At 59.3% G+C, this 21,817-nt stretch overlaps 4 protein-coding genes across 6 annotated transcripts; 2 read left to right on the top strand and 2 right to left on the bottom strand.

Annotated features, from left to right (window-relative positions):
- The first annotated feature begins 5 nt into the window (after nucleotides 1-5).
- Nucleotides 6-2,571, top strand: NDUFA6 (NADH:ubiquinone oxidoreductase subunit A6). The gene is made up of 3 exons (XM_020982768.2): nucleotides 6-196; nucleotides 1,127-1,242; nucleotides 2,375-2,571. Exons 1-3 carry the CDS (start codon nucleotides 46-48, stop codon nucleotides 2,504-2,506), a joined length of 399 nt encoding a protein of 132 aa, XP_020838427.1. The 5' UTR covers nucleotides 6-45; the 3' UTR covers nucleotides 2,507-2,571.
- A 1,686-nt stretch (nucleotides 2,572-4,257) lies between these two features.
- Nucleotides 4,258-7,774, bottom strand: SMDT1 (single-pass membrane protein with aspartate rich tail 1). 2 transcript variants are annotated; one of them, XR_013483441.1, is made up of 4 exons: nucleotides 7,444-7,774; nucleotides 6,455-6,595; nucleotides 4,940-5,025; nucleotides 4,258-4,499 (listed from the first exon to the last, which is right to left on the bottom strand). XR_013483441.1 is itself a non-coding variant. In XM_020982765.2 (3 exons), the coding sequence occupies exons 1-2, from the start codon at nucleotides 7,612-7,614 to the stop codon at nucleotides 6,458-6,460; spliced, it is 309 nt and encodes a 102-aa protein (XP_020838424.1). In that variant the 5' UTR covers nucleotides 7,615-7,767; the 3' UTR covers nucleotides 4,258-4,499; nucleotides 6,455-6,457. The 2 variants fall into 2 exon arrangements, 1 of the variants encoding a protein (XP_020838424.1); XM_020982765.2 differs by lacking the exon at nucleotides 4,940-5,025 and having other exon boundaries at nucleotides 7,444-7,767.
- A 957-nt stretch (nucleotides 7,775-8,731) lies between these two features.
- On the bottom strand, nucleotides 8,732-14,444 carry PHETA2 (PH domain containing endocytic trafficking adaptor 2). Its single transcript, XM_020982764.2, is given in 5 exon segments — nucleotides 8,732-10,937; nucleotides 10,939-11,067; nucleotides 11,966-12,068; nucleotides 12,567-12,756; nucleotides 14,119-14,444. Coding segments are annotated over 2 exon segments (765 nt in total). The 5' UTR covers nucleotides 11,049-11,067; nucleotides 11,966-12,068; nucleotides 12,567-12,756; nucleotides 14,119-14,444; the 3' UTR covers nucleotides 8,732-10,282.
- Nucleotides 14,445-15,651: 1,207 nt separating this feature from the next.
- NAGA (alpha-N-acetylgalactosaminidase) lies at nucleotides 15,652-20,802 on the top strand. 2 transcript variants are annotated; one of them, XM_020982763.2, is made up of 10 exons: nucleotides 15,652-15,762; nucleotides 16,044-16,070; nucleotides 17,234-17,391; nucleotides 17,751-17,925; nucleotides 18,014-18,191; nucleotides 18,557-18,651; nucleotides 18,996-19,157; nucleotides 19,327-19,524; nucleotides 19,879-20,022; nucleotides 20,173-20,802. In XM_020982763.2, the coding sequence occupies exons 3-10, from the start codon at nucleotides 17,243-17,245 to the stop codon at nucleotides 20,326-20,328; spliced, it is 1,257 nt and encodes a 418-aa protein (XP_020838422.1). In that variant the 5' UTR covers nucleotides 15,652-15,762; nucleotides 16,044-16,070; nucleotides 17,234-17,242; the 3' UTR covers nucleotides 20,329-20,802. The 2 variants fall into 2 exon arrangements, with proteins under 2 accessions (XP_020838422.1, XP_020838421.1); XM_020982762.2 differs by lacking the exon at nucleotides 16,044-16,070.
- The last annotated feature ends 1,015 nt before the right edge of the window (nucleotides 20,803-21,817 follow it).

Raw genomic sequence — 21,817 nt, 5'->3', positions numbered from 1 at the left:
CGTTTCCCCGCCTTCGGGGGCGGGACCGGCGGCGGCTGCGCCAAGATGGCGGCTAGCGGTGTGGGCCGGGCGGCGTCTGTGGCGTCGGGGGCCGTGGGCACGGCGGTGAAGCCCATCTTCAGCCGGGACCTGAACGAGGCCAAGCGGCGGGTGCGGGAGCTGTACCGGGCCTGGTACCGCGAGGTGCCCACTACCGGTGAGGGGCCGCCCGGCGGGCGGGGGGGGCGGAGCGGGCGCTCAGGGTCAAGGTCGCGATCCCCGCCGCTCTTAAAGGGACAGCCCCGTGAGTGTATCCCGAGTGGGCCGGCGGGGACGCCCCTTTCATGGAGGGGAAACTGAGGCGCGATCCCTGGCGCTAGTGCCCAGCGAGTCACAGGGAAGGGAAGCACGAGTCCGAGGTCACGCAGGCAGTTGTAGCACAGGTGGCGTTCGAACCGTTGGGCCCCCTGCCGCTTCCACCACACCCTTGAGCCTGGCGTTCAAGGCCTCTGCCCCCCCACTAACGAGGTCGCAGATTTGCAGTCGGGAGGGTGTCATGCAGGCGCTGTTTTGCAGAATAGGAAACTGAGTCACAGGGAGGGGACGAGGCAGGTCCCAGGTGCCCGGAGCCCCGGGACTCCTTCCAGCGTGTGCTGGGGGGTGGGCTCCCGACCCTGGCGCTCGAGTCTCCGATGCTCCCGTACAGAGGACGTGGAGGGTCCGGGTGGGATTAGGGGCGCTGGGTGGGGGCCTAGGCGGGGCCCGGGTCCCATTTCTCCAGTTCTAGCGGCGCATAATTGATGCGGGTGGGTCCGGGTCCCCCATACTGAGGGTCAGCAGCAGCTCGGGCCCGGGGTTCCAGCCTGTGCCCAGGGCAGGGGGAAGGGAGGCTGGACACGGAGGTGCCCGCTGACCCCTCAGACTGCTGGTTCTTTGCGGGCCCCTCCCAGCATCCAGCCGGGGCCTTGCCCTCAAGGGGGGGCGTGTGCGTGCGGGCACCTCGCGCTGGGGTCTGTGTGCCCCTCCTCAGACACCCCCGTCCAGCCCATCGGGCCCGTGCTCTGGAACACGACCCTGGTGGAACAGGATGGGTGAACAGAAGCTGGGGACGAGGGCCGCCCTGACTGCTGACCTCCTTTCTCCCCAGTGCACCTTTTCCAGCTGGACATCTCTGTGAAGCAGGGCCGGGACAAAGTCCGAGAAATGTTCATGAAGAACGCCCACGTTACAGACCCTCGGGTGGTGGATCTCCTGGTCATTAAGGTACCTGGGCCGTCTGGGTCTCCCCGCCCCCCCCCCCCCCCCGCGGGCTCCTGGAAGGCTGTTGGTGGACAGACAGCTGGTAGCAGGGGAGCCCGCTCTGTCTGGCCGGCTCGCCGGCACTTGGCATTTTTTCATTCCTTCGTTTTTCAGGTTACCAGTCAATCGCCAAGCATTTATTAGTCACCACGTTGCCAGGCACTTTATAAATATTATGTCGTAGCCTCACCACAACCCTGGGAGAACAGGTACTGTTATTGCTCCCATTTTACAGATGAGGAAACTGAGGCAGATAGCAGTTGTGTGACTTGCCAAGGGTCACATTTGAACTCAAGTCTTACTGACTCCAGGACCAGGGCCCAGACATGGAACAGAGTATACAAAAACAACATCGGGAGAAATACAAACTCATTTGAAGGGAGGGTGCTAGCAGGGCAGGTAGAGCTGTCCAGGACAGCTGCACAGGGGAAGACAGCCATTACAAACTCATGGAGGCAGGGGGAGGGTCTCGTGCTAGTCCCAGAGAAGGCCCATCCAGCTGGTCTGACGTCACCTCAAGCAGAGGAGGCCTCTGGGTTTGATCCAAGCCCTAGAAGAAGACCTGGGTGGGGGGGAGCAGGAAAGAGGGCCTTGGTCCCCTCCCTCTTAGGGAGACCCACTTTGGCAGCTGTGGGGAAGGCAAGCTGGCGCCCCTGACGAAGTCGCTGCACTCGTGTACGTTAGAGCTCTCCTCAGTGGGAAAAGGGAAAGGGGAGTCTGCAGGGAGAGATAGCGGATGGATAGAGGTAGCAGATGCATGTTGAGTTGGAGGTGTGTCCAGGACAGTCTGAGATCTTGTGATGAGCATTCAAGAGGAAAGGGGCCGTGGGCGGGGGCTAGGAGAACCCTGCCTTCCCAGCTGCTGCCTCTGTGAGGCCGATTCTTGTTCCCTTTGGGACCACCCTCCGGGGCCCAGCATCTCTCCTCCTTGTCCTGAAGGGCTTGGAAGCAGAACCTCGGGGTGAGCCTCGGTCCACAGACTGAGCCGGGTTAGGCAGACCCGTCTGGGCCAGGTGTTGGGAAAGCATTCCCCTTTCGGGGCTCCTGGGTTCACCTGGGAGGGCCGGGTGACCGAACACCTTTCCTCTCTGCGCAGGGGAAGATGGAATTGGAGGAGACAATTAAAGTCTGGAAGCAGCGGACCCATATCATGCGATTCTTCCATGAAACAGAAGCCCCCCGACCCAAAGATTTCCTCTCCAGATTCTATGCTGGTCACGACCCATGATGCGCCTCTGGAAAGGGGCGCCTTGGTATTTAATTCTAATACTGCAAATAAACTCTATGGTGGAACCTTTGTGTGCTGGCATTCCCTGGATGGGCCGGGCCTGGCCCAGCAGGCCTGCCATCCCCTCTCCCTGCAGCACAGATTTGTGCTGGGTCAGCTGGCTGGAGTACAGCCAGCTCCTCCCAGCAGACTCCGTAGTGGCTGTGAGGGGCCTCAAATCAGAGAGGGAAGGAAGCTCAGAGGGCCCTGGTCCAACCCAGGCCTCAGAAGGCCCCCCCTTGTCAGCATTCCCCATAGTGGGCAGCCTGCCTCTGATCAAAGTCCCTTCCCGGCCCTGTCTCTGTAATGTCTACCTGCTGCTTCTGACATGAAATATTAGCTTTAAAAAGCTGGGGCCTCTTTTGAAAAACGGCGTCCCTCGCTCCTTCCCCCAGGAGGGTCAGTTAAGACCCTCAAGGCTTTACCACAATCTCTGAAGAATCAAACTGTGACATGGAGGGTAACGTAGAAAGACATGATGATCTATGGGCAAAAGAAGAACAAGATTTTTTTAAAGACGATTATGAGCAGTGTAAGGGTGCAGGCTGATTGCCTATCAAGGATCCTACAAAGAGCATTTTTACAGAGCGGAGCAGCTTGGTTACATGTCTTCTCAGATCTATGATTAAATGAATTGTATATTGGAAATCTACTCACTTTTATGTAAGATCTCAATAAATCAAGTGAATTTTAAGGTTTAAAAAAAAAAAGACCCTCAAGGCTTTTCTGTGCACTGAGCAAGGTTGCAGAGGTCCCTGCTGTGTTCCTGGTCATCATGGGCTTTGAACTTTCTTGTGAAACTTGACCCGCTTCAGTGCAGGATTCACTGAGGCAGAAGCTCCCTCCTGACTTGGACAGTTTTCCCAAGTTGCTGTGGCCAAAAATAACGAGTCCCTGAATGTTTAACCCCTTGCTGATGAGCCCTTCCCAGTGACCAAGGCGGCCTCAAACAATGGGAGACCAAGTGCTCCATAAGCCAGCAAGGCGCTGGAGGAAACCAGCCTCCCTACCAATCCCTAAGAGCCCATGAAACGTTTGGCCTTTAAGTGCCCACTCACGGTTGTGGTTTTCAAATGTCCCTCAGAAATGACAGAGACAGGACAGGAGATGAAGTGGGAATACAGGAAATTGTCAGAAACCATTTGGTCTGATTCTGCGCCAACAGAAGTGATTGGTGAGATGGGCAGACGCTTACAAAAACAGAAACTATACAAATTAACAGAACGAGAAATGGAGACAAAACAGCCCCAGAGAAAGAAACCAAACGAGCCCCAAAAGAGCCGCCAAAGAAAGAAGGTAGCCCCTCCCCATGTGGCCTTGATCCCTAGGGCTAGAGGGAAAAAAGGAGAACCAAGACAGCTTTCCTCCTGGTAGGGACAGTGGGGCCTGTGCCCTGCTTTGGGTGCTTTCCTCCCTTCCGCCTGGCTGCAGCCGTGCTAAAAACAACCACCCGGGGATTGTGGCCTGGAGCAGATGGGGCCCCACCTCCTCGTTCTGTAGATCAGGGGAATACCAGTCCAGGACTGGCTCCCACCTGCTGCTTCCTTCCAGGCAGGCGGCTGCATCACCCTCATCTCCGTGCTCTGGTGTGTCAGGATTACGTGCCAGACCTGCGGCCTGCCTAGGCCTCACGTCAGCAGCCAGCAGCTGGCTCTCCCATGCATCACCCAAGACACCATGCACGCACAGACACGGGCAGTCCTGCCCTGGCCTCAGCTGCAAAGTGCTTTTTATTCATAGTTCAAGTGATCTGGGGCTGTAGCCCGGCCTTCACAGAGGGCAAGGGAGCTCGGGCTAACAGGCTATGTTCTATACATCACACCCCCTGCGCCATGCGGGGGGAACGCTGGTCATGGTGGTGGAGGGCCGAGGCTGCTGGAGAAGGAACACGACGGCTACAGAGGCTTCAGTGTCAGGAGAGGGCCGGCTGTGCCCTGTGGGTGGCCAGCGCACCCTGCAGTAGAAAGCAGAGCTGCGCTCAGAGGAGAAGGTTCAGGCCAGCTCTGTGCCCTCCTACCACCTGGTGGCCATAACCAACACGCCAACCTCCACCGAGGGCTCTGGGGCCCCTAGAGTGGGGCAGGGGCACGCCGCAGGCCAAAGAAGTGCCTGTGCTCAGGAGGCACCTTGGGATCCTTTCCCAACCTCGTTCCCCTCCCCAGGTCCAGTCCTGCTGGATGACCTCCAGTATCTCCAGCCTGTGTCCTTCTCGGGGAGGAGTTCATTGGTTTATTTTCTTTGGAATAATTTAAAAACCATTAAATTGGGGAATCCTCAGGACCGGAGTCCTGGCTTCCAATTATCAGTCATGTGACAGTGAGGAAGCTCTTTAATTTCCCTGCACCTTAGTTTACTCATCTATAAAATGGGCCAGAGACCACTCGTAGCAGGTACCTCAGAAGGTTGTGGTGAAGGAGGCACTCTGTAACCTCTAATAATACGTCATCAGTGCCCACTGCTGTCTTTGGAAGAAGGCTGGACTAGACGGCCAGGAGATGGTGGGGAAGAACAGGGAAAGCTCTAGGTTTGGAACTGGAAAAGACTGCGGTTGATACTTCCCTCTTGTAGCCCTGTGATTCCGGCAGGCCATTGTAACTCACATGTAAAATATGGACAAGTGTGCTTGACCTCTACCTCCTGGGGTTCTGGAAACAGTGTTTTGTAAACCTTCAGGCACTACAGAAATGGGCATTAGGATCTGCTCCTCAAAGGCCTCTCTGCTGCGGGATGCCCCATGGCCTCTATTTTATTCCATTTATTTATTTATTTATTTAATTTTAGGCAGTTGGGGTTAAGTGACTTGCCCAGGGTCACACAGTGTGGGAGGCTGGATTTGAACTCAGGTACTCCTGACTTCAGGGCCAGTGCTCTATCCTCTGCGCCACCTAGCTGCCCCTGCATGGCCTTTATTTTAAAGAAGGTTGCCCTCAGGGGCACAGGATGGGACTAGAGGCAGGTCCACTGCTCTAGTTCTGGCCTCAATGGGCTGGATCATCTCAGAGGCCAACAACCTCCAGCTCATCCTTCTCCCCTTCATTGTATCTGTGACGGGAGTTCCACCTCTGCCCTGCACAGATCAAAGCAAAGTAAATCGATGCAAAGGCAGATTCCTCAAAAGGAATCCCTTCATCTACATCAGCCTCCACTTAGGCACCCCCCCCCCCAGGACCAGGGACACCTTGGCAAGCCTCTGGTAGTTGGGAGCTGAAATCTGCCTCCTACCTTCCTCATGCTGCTACCAGGTTAACCTTTGAAGGGAGGCAACGAGGAAAAGGACACCCCCAGAGGGAGGAGTGTGCCACTATCTGTTTGAATATCTGGCCTGAACAAGGCTGGAAGTGCTGGGGCTTCTTCCTTTTCCAGAAGGTGCCCTGCCTGCACTGTCGGGGGCAGGTTCCCCTTTGCAACAACACCCAAAGAGGCTGTTTCTATGCTGAAATGAGGCTGCTCTGTAGGGGGAGGGCATAGAATGCACAGGGAAGTTGGTGAAGTAAGAAAATGAGGACCACCAGGGGCTAGCTTAGTTCATCATCCATCCACACCGAACAAGTGCCTACTATGTGTCAGGTCCTGGCCTCAGGGAGCTCTGGTGCTCTCGAGGCTCTGCCTGGGCCCCCCTGAGCTGTGTGTCTCCAGACGATCCGGGACAACACTGCTCCCCTTTCCATGGCTCTCCGAAGGTCTACAAAGCACTCTACACAGAATCCCTTGTTTGGGCCTCACAACCACCTGGAAAGGGAGGTACGTAAGGAAACTGCTGAGGTGACCGAAGTGAAGCCATCTGCCCAGGATCTGCAGACAGGATTTGAACCCAGACCCCCTGACTGCCAGGCCAGGACCGTGCCAGCTAAGGCTCTGCTGAGCTGTCCTGTGCTTCAGGAATACAGGCAGGGAGAAATCGAGTCTTACCTACTAGTCGTCATCGTCATCATCCTCTGGGACAAAAATGTCATGTTCTTCCAAGAGGGCAGCAAAATTCTTGCTAATGAGTGTTCCAAAGTACAAGAAGGGAATCACGATGGAGAAGACCCGGAGAAGGCCGAAGGACATCTGTAGGATGTTAGAGACAGGCACCAAGGGAAACCACGGCCCAGCAACAGGCCTGTAAGGGTCTGCCTAGTCCTGGGACCCCCAGGGCTGACCCCACCTCCCAAGCCGCCCAGTGCCCCATCAGAAAGCAGGGGATGGAGCTTTGTCTGGTGGGCAGCCCCCCCCACATACACACCCCGTCCAGAGGAGGCCCCCCCCCGGGCCCACTCAGTCCTTCCTCAGTGCCCTTCCGACCCTCCTGGAGGGTCAGGCCCCTCCCTGGACAGCTAACGCTGACAGGTCACCTACCACGCGCCACGCGCCGTAACCAAGTGACAGTTATTCTCTCGTGATCCTGGCCGCTAGCCCGGGAGGTCGGGGCTGTCGCGAGATGAAGGGACTCGCTACCAGTGAAGAGTCCGCACCCCACCCGCTGCCCCTGCTCAGTGCCCGACACGACGCGTTAAAACCGCTGGCTCCAAGTGAAAACACCCGCAAAAGTGGGGAGTGGTCCTTCACTGGCTCCCCACCGTGGTCTCCTCTAATATCTAAGGGCGTCCTGGGCGCCAGGAGCGCCCCGTCCTGACTCTGGGTTGGAAGCATGGCGGGGTGGGGGGGAGGAAGGGGTGCCCCCCTGGCCTCGAGGCCCTCCAGGGGACGTTCCAGCCCCCAAGCAAAGCAGGGCCTGAGCCGAGGGCCGCCACCCGCGGCCCCCAGCCACCCCCCCCTCTGGCCACGCCTTCAGCCGCTTCCGGGCCGGCCCCCGGGCCTCCGCCCGTCAGCGCAGCCGGCCGCGAGGATTGGCCCGCCCACGGCGGCCCCGAGCGCTGATTGGCCGGAGCCCCACCTCGCCCCACCCCCTCACTTACTTTAGCCGGCTTGGGCAAGATGGCTCCGCTGCGGGTAGCGATGAGCGATCGCGAAGGGACCGGGCCCTGCCCCAGGCCGCTTCCGGCCTTCCGCGCGGCCGCCCCAGTCCCTAGAGTCCCGCTTCGAGCGGCCGCCGCCGCCGCCAGCCAGCGAGCCGCTCCCAGCGACATCTTGTCTCCGACCTCGCGGACAGACCGGTGACGTCCAGTGGCCTGGGCGGACACGCCCGCCCACCGCTCTCGCGATAGCCCCGAGCGAGATTCCCGGACCTTGCCCCTGCGCGCGACCGAGGAGCGGCGCTCCTGGCAGAGGGGGAGGATGGGGGCGACGAGCGCCGGGCTGCGTGGTGACGTCATCTAGTGCCGTGCCCCGCCCCGGGGCTGTCCTGAGGCGGCTTCTGCGAGTGAATCCGGGGTAGGGAGGCTGGGCCACGACCCCTGCCCCCATTTTACAAGGGAGTAGATCGAGGCTCTGAGAGTCCTTGTGACTTGGCCCAGAAGGCTGGGAGGCCGCGTGTCCGGCCCGCTGGAGCCGGGAGGGCCCCAGGGGGCCTCGTTTGACAGATGAAGAAACCGACGCGCGGGAGGTGCAGGGCGGCTGTGCACTTAGCGCTTGAAGGAGACCCCCTTATTTTGCAGAAGGAGCCAGGGTCACTTCACCTCTCCGTGCCTCAGTTTCCTCATCCGTAAAACGGTGGCGATAAAAGTGACACCGACCTCTGGGGTGTCGTTGAGGCCGCTGTGAGCCTCACTCCAAAAATGAGGACTCTGCCCCGCCCCCACCCACCCCTCTTCTTGTGGCCCCCCTCTCTCCTTGGCCCCAGGATGGATTGCTATGACCCCGTATTGCCCCTGGCACGAGGCTGCCCCCATCCCCATCTCCCCCGCCCAGCTTCAAGATCCCCAAACCCATCGAGCACATGGGCACAGCACCCCCACCCCGTGGGAGCCCCTGTGCTCTGGCGGATGACACCCTGGGGAGCAGGACCAGTAGCAATTATTGAGCGCTCAGTGTTTGCTACCCAGCCAGAGTTCCAAATTCTCCCCTCCCTGCCCATTGAGAAGGCCCCTTCCGTGCCTAAAACGCCCCATTCATAATGGAGGGAAATGCTCACTATGGGAGGCTAGAGAGGAGAAGGACCTCACTTCTCCCCATCCAAGTTCATGGCCCCCCCTCAAGTCCAGGGGGTCCGTGAACTTTGGCTAAGAAGCCCTCCACTCCACAAAGCCGTGGCAAAAGCTATGAAGCCCCTTCTGACCCAGGCTGGAGTCAATCCAGAGACACAGAGAAGGGAAGAAGCATTTATATAGCACCTGCTAAGTGCTTTACAGATCTTATTTGATGGTCACAACAGCCTTGGGGAGTGAGGTACTATGAGCATATTTTACAGTTGGGGAAACTGAGGCAGGCAGAGGGGATGTGACCTGCCCAGCGCCACACAGTGTGGGAGGCTGGATTTGTCACCAGCTGCCTCCAGAGAACTTGAGTGGGGGGAGCTTGGCTGCCCCCCCACCTGTGGTGTTAGGGGCTTCCTTGAGGCCATGCTGACTGGGGTGGGGGGCGTTTCCCAGAACTAGTCCCTGGACCCAATGGGGACAACAGAGGCTGTTTTGAGGGTCCTGCGGTCCTGTGTGCGCATTCCTGTGCAGGGCCCAGGGAGGCAGGGGTCAAAGCCAGGACTGCCCCACGCCCGGGCACCTGCCTCAGTGGGGTGGCAGCCAGCTAGCCGGTGGTCCCAGGTTCTAGTCAGCTCTGACGGGCAGCACAACCCCTGTGACAGAGGTAGAAGGCGGACCAGTGGACTCTAGGCGTCTGTCTGACTCAGATGTTCTGCTCCGGGTTCTGAGCATTCACATCAGAGCCAGGAGGGAGGAACCCTCCCCCCACCACCACCACTTCTCAGACCTCCCTCAGGAACCAGGGGCTTGGGCAGCTCTGTGTCCTGCCTCGAACTCCCTAGTCCCTCTGGGCCTCAGTTTCCTCATCTGTAAAAGGATGAGGGTGGACCAGATGACACCTGCACTGCCCTTGCAGCTCTCAGTCTGCTGACCTCCAGAGCCAGGCTTGGAGGCAGTTAGAGTCCTTATCTCCTTCCTACTCTCCCTCGGGGATGAAGGGGGATGAAAGACTAGGAATCGCCTGTGGGCCTTTTCCCCACAAGGCTATTTTCTTTCTGGCTTTAACAGACTCCCGGAACCTGCAACCAGAAATCACCTAATCCCAGCCCAAAAGGAATCCCTCCACAACGCCCCCAAGGGTTGGTCCGCTGACATCCGTTTGAAGCTCATGTGGTGCAAGAGCAAAACAGGGAAAGGCCCAGGCTCAGCCCTCCCCCCCCCCGGGCCTCAGCCTCCTCATCTGTAAAATGGGGGTCACGATGCCTGCCCTTGAGGCCAGCTCTATCCATTAGGCTACACTGTCTCATCATTATCCTTTTTCTTGGTATGTCAGAGCCGTTAGAGATCCCCTTCCTGGTTATTATTATAAATGGAGAAACTGAGGCTCAGAGCTGCTCACTGACTCCCCTCAGGTCACCCGGTCATTCAGTAGCCATCTTTCCTTTCTGACTTTCTCCTGAGGACTCAACCCTGTGTCCTGAGCAATTAGGGAAAGGAAAGAAGAAGGGTGTACTACCTCCCTTCAGACGATGGCCGCAGTGGGCATCCAGGGGTCTTAACAAAGATAGGAAAGGAGGAGGGGGCTGGGGCCTGGGCGAGGAGAGTGACCAGGCAGCTTCTTCCCTGGAGCTGATCTGGGCCCCCACGGGCAGTGTGGAGGGTGAAAAGCCAGACCGCTTGGGGGGGGGGGTCAGGAGCCCCATGTCCCCCTGCTCTCCCCTCACAGCCCACCACCCAGGCCCCTGGCTTGCAACCACTCCCTCCGGAGATCCATGATCTCTTGGCCGTACCAGTCATGCAGCTTGGGGAAGCAGGAGGTCTCTGGGGACACTGGGCTGTCCCCCCCATTCAGGGGCAGGCCGGCCGGGCCCCAGGGACAGTTCTCCGCCAGGCGCCGTCGGCCAACAGGAGCAGGGAGCCTTGTGGCCACCTCCTCCCCTTCTGTATCTGCCGAGGGGCTGCCCTCCCTGAGCTCGTCTTCGGGTTGGGGGGGTGGCCGGTCCGGAGGGCGGGTGGCCCTGTGGGGCGGGTGGCGGGCGCCGGGGTGGCGGGAGGCGAGGCCCACCTGCATGTCGCAGAGCTGCCTTTCCAGTTCCTGCACCAGCAGCCGCATGTAGCCAAAGCTGGCCCTGGAGAGCACCTTCACCCAGGCCTCCTGGGCCTCGGGCCCCTCGGCTGCCAGCACGTAGGGCCGCAGCCCAGGGGCATCGAAGCGGATGGCGAAGGCGAACTCCTGGGGGGCCTCGCACAGCTCCACGGTGCAGCCCTCCAGCACGATGAGGCCCAGGGGGGGCCGGCTCTCCCGCCCCTCGAAGTAGAAGAGCAGATTCCCCTTGAGGACGAACCAGCAGCGTGGGCAGGAGCCCCCCGGCCCCAGCCGATGGCTGGCGGGCTCCCGGGCTGCTGCAGCGGCGCAGGAAGCCCTCATGGTCGGCGGGAGAGCCGCTCACGGCGTAGTGGGCCACGCTGTGTTCATTCAGCTTCATGGCACCGACTGCCCGGGCCCTGCGGAGGGAGGGGAAGCTGAGAGGCTGAAGAGAGGGCACCCGGTAGATGTGTCCGAGCAGCAGAAGGGAGGGGAGGACCCCAGGGACCATCCCCTGACCTGCGGGAGCCTTGCTGACAAACCCTGGCCCTGCCTGGAATGGCCATAGGCTCTGGCTCGTAGGCACCTGAGGCAGGTGTCCGAGGATGGAAGGAGCCGAGCTGGGGGAGGTGGGATGTTCTGGGCCCTTAGGGCCTGGGCTCCAGTCCAGGTTCCATGACCTTAGACTAGTCACGCGCCAGTAGGCTTGGATAACCCCCGAAGCCCCTTCCAGTGGGGATTCTGCGAATGTCACACTTTTGGTGACGTCTCTGGTTCATTCAAGCAAACATTTGGTCCCCCAATGCAGTGAGGGTGAGGTCTCCGTGGAGCCCCCTCCCCCCATTAAACTCTCCTAGAGCCCTTTTGTGTAAATGTCAGATTTACCCTGACCTTCCCCGCTCCCCCCACCGCCTGTCACTCAGGGGATGAAGCCTGTGTCTTTGAAACTAAAGGCCGTTCTTTGATGCAGCAATTGTCCCAGCTGGTGGTGTTCTAATACAGCTTAAACACTCTTTGTTATCAGGGATAGCTCTCTTGGAGGGGCCAGGGGAAGAGATATGAGAGAAATTTGGAGAACGTAAAAATGAAAGGTGTCAGTAAAATCTTATTTAAAAAAATCAAGGCCAAGCTCCTTATTTCACAGATGGAGAAACTGGGGCCTGAGCCGGGAAGCGAGCATTAGTCAGTACTAGAAGTCCAGTGAGCGTTCCGGAGAGGGAAGGAGGGCAGAGGGAGAGAGGGATGTGGGGGAGCCATAGCCCATATTCAGAGCATTCAGGACTGATGGCTCTTATCTTGCCTTACCCTAGGGCATACCTGCTTAGGTCAGAACTGGTTTGGACTCAGTGGCTACCGCTGGTTCCCCAGCTGTCCAGTCCACTCCTGATCTGCCCCCGGGCAGCCTGTGCCTCTTCCTCTTCTGTCAAATGAGGGAGCATTTAAGCCCTGGGGCCGCTCCCAGGCAAGACCCCGAGCTCCAGAGGGCCCAGAATATCTCACACTCCCCAGCTCGGCTCCTTCCATCCTTGGACACCCACCTCAGTGGCCCCAAACCCCCTCTCGTGGGCAGCCTCCTTTGCTTTGCCAACATCCCTCTCCTTGCTCCTGGATGTACTCAGCTCCTAAAGCTTGTCTCTGCCCCCCGCCCCCCACCCCCCAAGGTGAGCTTCATTTGAACCCAAGGCTCTTGTCCCAAATGAGGCAGTGCAGAACACTGGAAAGAGCCCTGGATTTGGAGGCGGGTGACTTGGGTTCAAATCCTGGCTCTGCCAATTACCCCTGCCTGGCCTTAGGTCCTCAGACCTCTCTGGGCCTCAGTTTCCTCATCTGTCAAATGAGAGGATTGGGCCAGGTGACTTCCAGGGTCCTGTGACCTTTGACTCTCCCTTCCCCTCACAAAAAATCCTAATGACTCTACCTCTACAAGGGTCGGAGTCATGGGAGCTGGGTTTGAATGCTGGCTGCTCTCTGACCACGGGCCAGATCTTCACTCATGAGTGAGGGGAGTGGACTTGATGCCTTCCCTGGCCCCGCAAAGCTCTCAGGCCAGCATCCTCTGGTCTCGCATCTCCCAGGAGCAGGAGGCCTGGCAGCCCCGACTTCCCTGTCTGTAAAATGAGATTGCGCAGGATTCCTCCAGCTCTGACTACCTGGACTCCTTCATTCTATGCCCTTTAGGGAACAGGGCTGAGGCCATAAAAACTGAATCCATCAGCTCCCGGGCTGAAGGTAGGGAGATGAAGAACAAGGGAATCCCTCCCTTGCAAGGACATTCCAGTTAGGACATTCTTATCTCATGCACATTCTAGGCATTCTGGAGGTGGGGCGGGAACATTCCTTTATCTCCCTGGCCATCTTCCATGGCACTGCGGCTGGCCTGGACAAAGGCCGGGACCATCCACCGGGATGTGCCCGGGTATTTCAGGGTCTCCCTGAAGCCAAGCTCCACACTAAAGGCTGGGGATGCCAAGAAAGACGAATCCAGTCCCTGCCCTCAAGAAGCTTCCCGTCTAACAGGGAGACAAGCAGTCAGAGGCCTGTCAGGTCCTGGGGCTTGATGACCACTCACGTTTTCTATTTCTTTCCCCAGAATGTTCCCATGACCTGCAGCTGAGTCACACCCTGGTCTGACTGCTGGGGCCTCCTTCCTTTCCCTCAGCTGGTCGGGAGGAGGGAGGGCAGAGGGGTTCAGCCAGCCTCACCCTGAACCAGGCAGGGGCTGGTAGCAGCCCGGGAAGGGGGCAGGGCAGCACATCTGCTGCTCCCCATAACTGGCCCCACATCCATGCTTGTGAATGCTCAGTGACATTAGAAGCAGGTCCAAGCCCCTCATTTTTACACACGAGGAAACAGAGGCCCAGAGAGAGGTGCAGTGACTCACTGCCAGGGGTCACACAGCTGTTAAGTGTCTGAGGAGGGGGGATTGGAACCTGGCTCTTCTGCACTCCCTCGACCACACCAAGGTTGGGATGGACTGGATTATAGGTTGGCCGATTTAGAACTCGAGGGAGCTCCAGAGACGCCCAGCCCAGCCCCCGACCTTCTACAGGGGAGGATGCATGCGCAGAGAGGGGGAGTAGGTAAGTGAGTGGCAGAGCCCAGCTGAAGCCCAAGGTCCCTCCTAACTCCCGGATTCTTCAAGTCCTCATTGGCCCCAGGTTCTTGTATGCTCAAGGCACTGCCACTCCTTCCTTGTCCCTCCCTCCCTCCCCTCTGGTCCCCCCCCCCCCGGGATCTGGGACTGCCTTCTGGGGAATGGGGCCCAGCAAGCTGCTCCTCCCCAACCACCCCAGGAGCAAAATGGGCAGATGGGGGAAGGGGAGGGGGACGAGGAGCCCAGGCTCTGGATCCTCCAGGGAGCCACGTGGCAGCACCCCTCCACTCCCCACTATCCAGGACTGCTCAATGACTAGGATCCCTAACTTAAACTTGGCTCCCAAGGAGCTGCAGAGGGGGGCATGGGGCATTACCTTGACTTTGGACCTTAGATCTGGCTCCTCCAGCCCCCCATCCCTAGGCGGTAGAGAAGGCGGCAAGAAAAGAGGGCAGGAAAGAAGGCAGCAGCAGAGGGGAAGGGAGGGGAAGGGCTAAGGCGGCCCTGCCTGATTTGGGCAGAGCCAAAATGCCCGGGGTTTGCTCTGCAGCTGGATCGAGGGGGAGGAAGGGAGGGAGGCAGGCTGAGCCGAAAGGAGGGCCCCTCCCACGAAATGGAGAGGCCCAGAATGGGGAAGGGGGAAGGGACCCTGGAAAGCCACAGATGCCGAGAAGATGGGATGGAGAGAATGTCAGGGCCAGGAGGGAGCTTGGAACAGAGAATGTCAGGGCCGGGAGGGAGCTTGGAACAAAGAATGTCAGATCGGGGCGGGGGGGGGGGGACACTTGAGAACCAAGAACACAGAAAGGTAGAGCTGGGAGCTCTGCAAGTCAAGTTTCTGCCCCACTCCTCCCAACGCCCTCTTTGCTCCCTATTACCTCCGGGCTCAAATATTAAATTCCCTATTGAGTATCCAAGCGCTTCGCAACCTCTCCCCGCCCCAGCCTTTCCACTCTTCTGCCACCTGAAACCCCTCCCCCTACTCTGTAAGCCACTTCCCCTGGCCATCTTGCGATCCCTGGCACAAAGAATGCTCTGGCTTCTGCTGCTCTGCATTGTTACTGGCTGCCCCTAGTGCCTAGACTGAGCTCCCTCTTAGGACCCACCTGCTGGTTTCCCTGCACTCTCAGCTCACACCTACCAGGTGCAAGACACCTCGCTTGGCCCTCCTTCAGGCCAGAGCCTTCCCTCTGCCCTTAAGTCTCTACCTTGTTCGTACATGGTCCCCCGCCAGACTGTAAGCACCTTGAGGGTAGGAACTGTCTTGGTGCCTTTCCCGTAGCCCCAGTGCCCAGAGTAGGTACTTCATATTTGTTGACTGATTTGAGCCCTTAGAACAAGGAATGTCAGCGCTGCGAGGGAGCTTGGAACAGGGAATGTGGGGACTTAGGGGCTCAGAAAACGCAATGTCAGAACTGGGAGGCGTCTGGCCTGATCAGGTCTAAAAGCCTAGTGGTACAAAAAGCAGAGCTTGCCTCCAGGTCGATATGGGCTAGATCGAAGGTTTATCTTCATTGCCCTTGGGTGCTAGGACATTCTGGCAAAGAAGTCCCAGACCCCTTTCCAGAATGTTATTAAATGCATAAAACCAAATACATAGCATTACACAGGAAACCTTTTATACTGAAATACAGTTGTCCAAAAACAAGTTTGTGGACCCCGGCTTCAGAACCCCTCGGTTAGACCGTCGGAGGTGGGTCTTAAACCCAGGTGGAGAGGGCCGGTCTTACTACCACAATCTGCAAGCACAGCTTAGGCGCCGGAGGCCGGACCTCCGGGCCAGGTCAGGAGAGGGGCGGGGCTTGGAGGAAGTTCGCCAACTGAAGGTTCGCGGGGCGGGACTCCCGGAGGGCAGGGCTGTTTAGGTGACGCCGCTCGACCCCGCCCCTCGGCTCGGCCCCTATGGTTGGTGGGTGGTGGCGGCGGGTCACGTGGGCGCCGGACAGAGAGTGGAGTTCCCCAGCCTCTGGCACCGGCCTTGGAGGGGCAGAGCGAGGCGGGCTTGGCCGAACCTGTCGGGGTAAGTGAACCGCGCAGGGCTGGGGGCGCCCGGGCGGGACTCTGGGCACGGCCCTCCTTATTGGGTGGCACTGGGCCCCGGTTTCCCTTCCAGTAAAATGAGAGGATCGGTCTCGCTGACCTCTCAGACCGTCCTCCCTTCCCCCGCTCTAGTCCCGGGAGCTCCTATTACACGTTATTTCCTCTTGGGAAGAGTGCCTCAGTTTCCTCATGTGGAGGACGAGGAGGCGAGACTCGAGGAGGTCTGAGGACCGACCGGCTGAGTCCTTGACCTCCTTCCAGGGATGCTGGTCGGTCTACACTTGCACCGTGAGTTCAAGCCTAGTCTAAGGCAGAGTAACCCCGAGTGACCGAGGGGACCGCGCGGAGTTGTGGGGCAGAGGCGGGGAGCCCCCGGGGCGCTTGGGGTGGCCGGGGAGAAGGCTGAAGATTCCCGCGGCCGGCCGAAAGCATGCCTCCCTGGGCCTCAGCTTACCCTTCTGTAAAATGAGGGGGCTGGACGAGTCCAGCCTCCAAGTCCACCTTCCCCACCTGTCCAGCCCTCTGGGGAGAACCCCGGGAAAGTCCATCCTCTCTCCTTTTCTGGCTGTGTGGGTCTGGAAGAGCCTTGCAGACTCTGAGCCTCAGTTTTCTCCTCTATAAAATGGGCATGATGACCTAGAAAAGGCTTTGGGAGTCATAGAGCTTTCTGGAGGGGAGCTCCGGTTTGGCTTTGCTGCTGGAGGGGAGGGGAGGGGGAGGTTCAGGTTAATAGGAAACAAATGATATAACGCAGGTACTACTACTACTACTATTATTAAAGAGGAAACCTGAGAGTGGCCAGCTGGCTCCCTGGACAGAGCCCCACCCCCATCAGGCTGAGTTGCCCTGCAAGTCCCCAGGACACCCCCTAAGGTGGGGGTGGGGGGGGGTGTCTGGCAGGCTTCCTGGAGGAGGAGGTCTCCCACTCCAAAGGGCCATGGTCTGAGCTCAGAAGTTGGGTCTCGAGGGACGGCACAAAGTCAGGGTGGCACCGCAGAAGAGGCACTGGCTCCGAATTTGGCTCAGCAGCTTCGGCACTCCCTGTGTGGCCTGGAGTTCCAGGATGGGCAGTGACCTTCCCAGGGAGCTGGCACTGCCCATCCTGCCACCCTGCTTAATGCTGCTGGGCTCATTCCCCCGAGGGCAGGGCCTAAGGGAAGGGGGTGTTCTGGGCTGACTGAGCCCCCCCCCATTCACCACCATCCCCTGCTCTCGGTGTGTGTCCGTCCCTTGCAGACTGTAGACTCCTGGCAGGCAGGCGCTGCCCGTTCCCTCCCAGGTCCAGGGCCCTGGGAGTTGTAGGCACTCATTCCGTTTCCAAATTGGGACAAAGTCAGAGAGCTTATTCTTCCCTCTGAGGTTGGGGGATGGCTGCTCTTACTTTGGGGGCCTGGCAGGGGAGAAGCTGCCAGCCTCGGGGCTCCTGTTCAAGCCCCTTCCCCTCCCCCCAGGTCGCAGTCATGAAGCTGCTGGTGACCGTGCTGGCCCTGGTGGTCCAAGTGTTCTCTCTGGAAAATGGACTGATGCGGACACCGCCCATGGGCTGGCTGGCCTGGGAACGGTACCGCTGTAACATCGACTGTAAGGAGGACCCTGACAATTGCATCAGGTTGGTGCAGGCACCCACTACCCCTAGAGTCTTGGGCGAGGGCCTTCTGGATAGAGCTGGGGCCCCAGGCCCAGTGGGGACTCCTGCCTAGAGGCAGCTTGGACAAGTCAACATTGGAGCTGAAAATAGGACCCAGGAGCCCGGGCTCTGGCGCCAGCTTAAAGGCTGAGTCTTGTCTGTGCAGCTTGAGGAACCGGCCTGGGTCCAAGGATGCAGGCTGGGCTGGGATTCCAGACAGGGGGAAGGCACTGCAGCCTACCCAGGCCAGGGCAAGGCTCCGGCCCAGGGAGTGGAGTGAGCTTCTCCCACCTCCCTGAGGGCCTAAACATGTGTTCCCTTCTCCCGTTCCCATGCGGCAGCGAGCGCCTGTTCATGGATGTGGCGGACCGACTGGCGGAGGATGGCTGGAGGGACCTGGGCTACAACTACATCAACATCGATGACTGCTGGATGACACCAGAGCGGGACGAGAACGGGCTGCTGGTGGCTGACCCTGAGAGATTCCCCCACGGCATCAAGTACCTGGCCGACTATGTGAGCTGTGGGCAGGGCCTCCCTCCTGCCAGGGGGATGGGCCTCCGCGCTCCCTCCGTCCTGAGTGCCTTCTCTCCCTCACTGCTAGGTTCACTCCCGGGGCCTGAAGCTGGGCATCTATGGAGACATGGGTAACAGGACCTGCATGGGTTACCCTGGCACCACGCTGGACAAGGTGGTCCTGGATGCCCAGACCTTTGCCAGCTGGGATGTGGACATGCTGAAGCTGGACAGCTGTTACTCGAACCCCGAGGACCGTGCTCAGGGTGTGTGAGTCTGAGCGTCCGTGTGCCACCGGACATTCCTGGGTGTCCTGTGCTGTCTGTCCGGGCCCGAGGGAAAGCCTCTGGGAGGCATCCAGGCCCAGCACTGGGCCACTGGGTGGTGGACGGGCAGTGCCCAGGCTGGTGGAAGTGATGACCCTGGGCCAGGGGAGGCTGAGGGAACAAGAGAGGGGCAGGGCTGACGGAAGTGCTGGAGCAGGCCTCCGTTTCCTTCCCTTTGGGAATCAGATAAGGAGATCCAAGGTGGGATGCTTTTCCAGCCGTGGTGGTCATCAGTGATCACACGGGATCTCCCCAGTCCCCATCCTTGGACCTTCCTTGACAGGTGGGTGTTCGTCCCTTTTCAGGATACCCTAGTATGTCAAAAGCCCTGAATGCCACAGGCCGCCCCATCGCCTACTCCTGCAGCTGGCCAGCCTACGACGGGGGTCTCCCTCCTGAGGTGAGCCCCTCCTTGCCCCCTCTGTGAGCCCTCAGCATGACAGAGGTCAAGAGGAGGCATTTGGAATCTTAGGGCTGAAAGGACCTTGGAGGGTCTAAAGCAAGGGTGGGGGACCTGTGGCCTCGGGGCCAGCCCTGGTCTAGTCCAGCCTGACCATTCTACCCATGAGGAGCCTGAGGCCCATCACCAAGTGAGGTCACTGCACCAGGATGAGAATGGGTTCTCCCGATCCACGTGTGGGCGGGACAAGGCCGGCCTGAGGCCCCTCCGAGGGCAGGGGGTCTGGTGGGTCCATTCCTGGGGGTGGGAGGGATGACCTGACCCACCTGGCTGCTGGTTTCTAGGTGAACTACACCCTCCTGATGGACATCTGCAACCTCTGGCGTAATTACGATGACATCCAAGACTCGTGGCAAAGCGTCCTCACCATCGTGGACTGGTTCACGAAGCACCAGGAAGTGTTGCAGCCCGTGGCGGGCCCCGGCCACTGGAACGACCCAGACATGGTACCGAGCTAGGTGGCCCGGGGTGGGGGAGGGGATGGCGGCATTCACACCGGCTGGGGCGTTCACACCGGCCAGGGCGTTCATACCGGCCAGGTTCACGCTGGCCGGGGCGTTCACCCTCCAGGAAGATCAGGTCTGACTCAGTGTCTGTCCTTTCCCTTCCCTCCAGCTGCTCATCGGGAACTACGGGCTGAGCTTCGAGCAGGCCAAGTCGCAGATGGCCCTCTGGACGATCTTCGCGGCCCCCCTCTTCATGTCCACGGACCTTCGCACCATCTCAGCCCAGAACGCCGACATTCTGCAGAACAAACTCATGATTGAGATCAACCAGGATCCCTTGGGTATCCAAGGACGCAAAATCCTCAGGGTATGAGGCGGGGTGTGGCTGAGGGGAGGAGGAGAGCCAGGGAGAGAAGGCAGGCTGGGAGTGATGCCCTGGGGGCCGCCTCCTGCTGCCCATGGATGGTAGACAGGGCAGGTGCCTGGCTCCGCTGGGAAGTAAAGGCCCACACCCACGTGCACACTCAGGGCTTAGCCTTGTTCAGCTCAGCCCTAGAGGGCGGAACCAGAACAGACAGAAAGGACAGATTTGAGAGGCCTCTTCTTGGGGATGGTCCCTCCCAGGCCTGAGAGGCAGCCCCCACGGGCCTGGGTGAGCTGGGCTGAGGGGGGCCCTGAGGCGGCAGATGGGACTGAGCTGCTTCCCGCTTCTCTGCCTCAGACCGAGGACGCCATCGAGGTGTATGTGCGCCCGCTGTCCAGGAAGGCCAGCGCCATCGTCTTCTTCAGCCGCAGGACGGACATGCCCTACCGCTATCACACCACGCTCAGGTCCCTCAACTTCACAGACTCGCCGTTGTATGAGGTGAGTCACGGCCGGAGACGCTGCCCAGGAAAGCGCCCACCTGCTCTGGGCCTCAGCGTCGAGGACCCCAGCCTTGCCACCTCTGGCCCCTGGGGTAGGTCCCGCCGACCCTCCACTGGGTCCTGACGCTCGCCTCATCTCCTCTTCCAGGCCCAGGACGTCTACACAGAAAACGTCGTCAGCGGCCTCACGGTAGACACCAAGTTCACCGTGGTTATCAACCCATCAGGCGTCGTCATGTGGTACCTGTACCCCATCTCAGGCTTGGAGAACCCCCTGGCCAGTAAGAAGTTCCTCAGGTTGTGAAACCTCATTGGATTCCAACTTTCAGCCTCAACTGCCAGGACTCAGGGAAGGGGCCAGTGGGGGTGTGGGTGGGGTCTGTGCTTTCAGCTTGCCTCTGCTGGGCATCATCAGGGCTTGGCCCGTCTCCTACCAGCTGGAGCCAGAATGCCTCAGGATTCTTGGCGTGCCTAGGAGTGTCCACACTGGCCCTCCCTCCTCTGCTCCCGGCCTGACTCCCTGGACTTGGGGCACCCCCAAGGGCCCAGGCCCAGGCCTAGGCCCCACCTTGCCTACTAAGCTGGGCTGGGCGATCTTTGGGTCTGAAAGTTGGTCCTTGGGCTTTCAGCAGGAGCTCTGGTGATTCTGAAGATTATCTGCCTCCCTTCTGGGCAGAGAGGGAGGAGTGGAGGGGAGCAAGGGGGACAGAAGGAAAGTTCTCCCAGCTCTGCCCCTGACCGCCCCCTAGACCCTAATAAAGCTACTCTTTAACGGTAACATTGGTCACTGGGCTGCAGCCCAGAGCACTGATTTGTGGCAGGGGGCACCTCTGGGTGCAGCAGCTGGACCGGGGTAAGGGGGTGCTACTGGGCCTGCTGTTAGGGTCTGCCCTCTTCCCATCCTGTGCTCATGGGCCCCGCAGCCTGGGCCTGTTAGCTGGAAGACCAGAGCAAAGGAGTAGGCTGGGGGGTCCAGAGGGCACAGCTGCCTTCCTGCTACAGGCCTCAGTGCCCCTCAGGGCAGGGCAGTCACGGCCTGACTCTAACAACAGAGCTGTAGGCAGAACACACTTAGAGCCCTTTAAGGAGTCCCAACAACCCTCTGGGACAGAGGCAGGAGAATGACTACAGACCCAGAGGGCACACTGACTTGCCCAGAGTGAGCCAGCTTCCTTCACTCCTAGGAAAGCATCTCCCTTTCTGGCTAAGATCCTGGGGAGGCTGCCCAGAATGGTTTTGTTTTGGTTTTTTGGTGAGGCAGTTGAGGTCAAGTGACTTACTCAAGGTCACACAGCTAGTAAGTGTCAACTGTCTGATGCCGGATTTGAACTCAGGTCCTCCTGATTTTAAGGCCAGAACTTTATCCACTGTGCCACCTAGCTGCCCTTTTTCTTTTTTTTTCTTTTTGAGGCTGACCCAGAATGAAGCCTGCCCACAGTGCCCAACTCTGGGCATCCCTTGGCTTGGGAATGCGGCCTCAGGATGGCCAAGCTGGCCCGGGGACATTCCCCCACCCGCACACCATGCCTTCTCCAGCGCTGACCACACAGGAAAACAAATCTGTGCTGGCTTCTGCAGGTCTTCCTGGAAAAACCTGCTCCCAGGCCCCTACTAGGGGATCTCCACTTCCTCAGTTTCGAAACAGAAAATGCCCAAGTGAGATCAGGCTGTGGCAGGGGGCAGGGCATGTGGGCAGAGGACACAGCTTCTGGTCCTGCCTCGGCAGGGCACTGCCCTTTGGGGGGCCTTGGCTTCCTCACCCACGAAATGGACTGGGCAGACCAGGTACCCCA

Source organism: Phascolarctos cinereus, unplaced genomic scaffold (assembly GCF_003287225.1).
Source record: "Phascolarctos cinereus isolate Bilbo 61053 unplaced genomic scaffold, phaCin_HiC Scaffold_1;HRSCAF=81, whole genome shotgun sequence".
In the NCBI taxonomy this organism is placed as follows: domain Eukaryota; kingdom Metazoa; phylum Chordata; class Mammalia; order Diprotodontia; family Phascolarctidae; genus Phascolarctos; species Phascolarctos cinereus.
The sequence above is the reverse complement of the archived record's forward strand: the minus strand, read 5'-3'. Positions and strand labels throughout refer to the sequence as shown.

Excerpts from the sequence above, each read along its gene's own strand:
- NDUFA6 (XM_020982768.2), top strand. The coding sequence starts at position 46 with ATGGCGGCTAGCGGTGTGGGCCGGGCGGCGTCTGTGGCGTCGGGGGCC. Across the intron at positions 197-1,126 it reads CCGCGAGGTGCCCACTACCG|TGCACCTTTTCCAGCTGGAC; the intron begins GTGAGGGGCCGC and ends CTTTCTCCCCAG. Across the intron at positions 1,243-2,374 it reads TGGATCTCCTGGTCATTAAG|GGGAAGATGGAATTGGAGGA; the intron begins GTACCTGGGCCG and ends CTCTCTGCGCAG.
- SMDT1 (XM_020982765.2), bottom strand. The coding sequence starts at position 7,614 with ATGTCGCTGGGAGCGGCTCGCTGGCTGGCGGCGGCGGCGGCCGCTCGA. Across the intron at positions 6,596-7,443 it reads TCTTGCCCAAGCCGGCTAAA|ATGTCCTTCGGCCTTCTCCG; the intron begins GTAAGTGAGGGG and ends AACATCCTACAG.
- NAGA (XM_020982762.2), top strand. The coding sequence starts at position 17,243 with ATGAAGCTGCTGGTGACCGTGCTGGCCCTGGTGGTCCAAGTGTTCTCT. Across the intron at positions 17,392-17,750 it reads GACCCTGACAATTGCATCAG|CGAGCGCCTGTTCATGGATG; the intron begins GTTGGTGCAGGC and ends CCCATGCGGCAG. Across the intron at positions 19,158-19,326 it reads ACTGGAACGACCCAGACATG|CTGCTCATCGGGAACTACGG; the intron begins GTACCGAGCTAG and ends CCTTCCCTCCAG.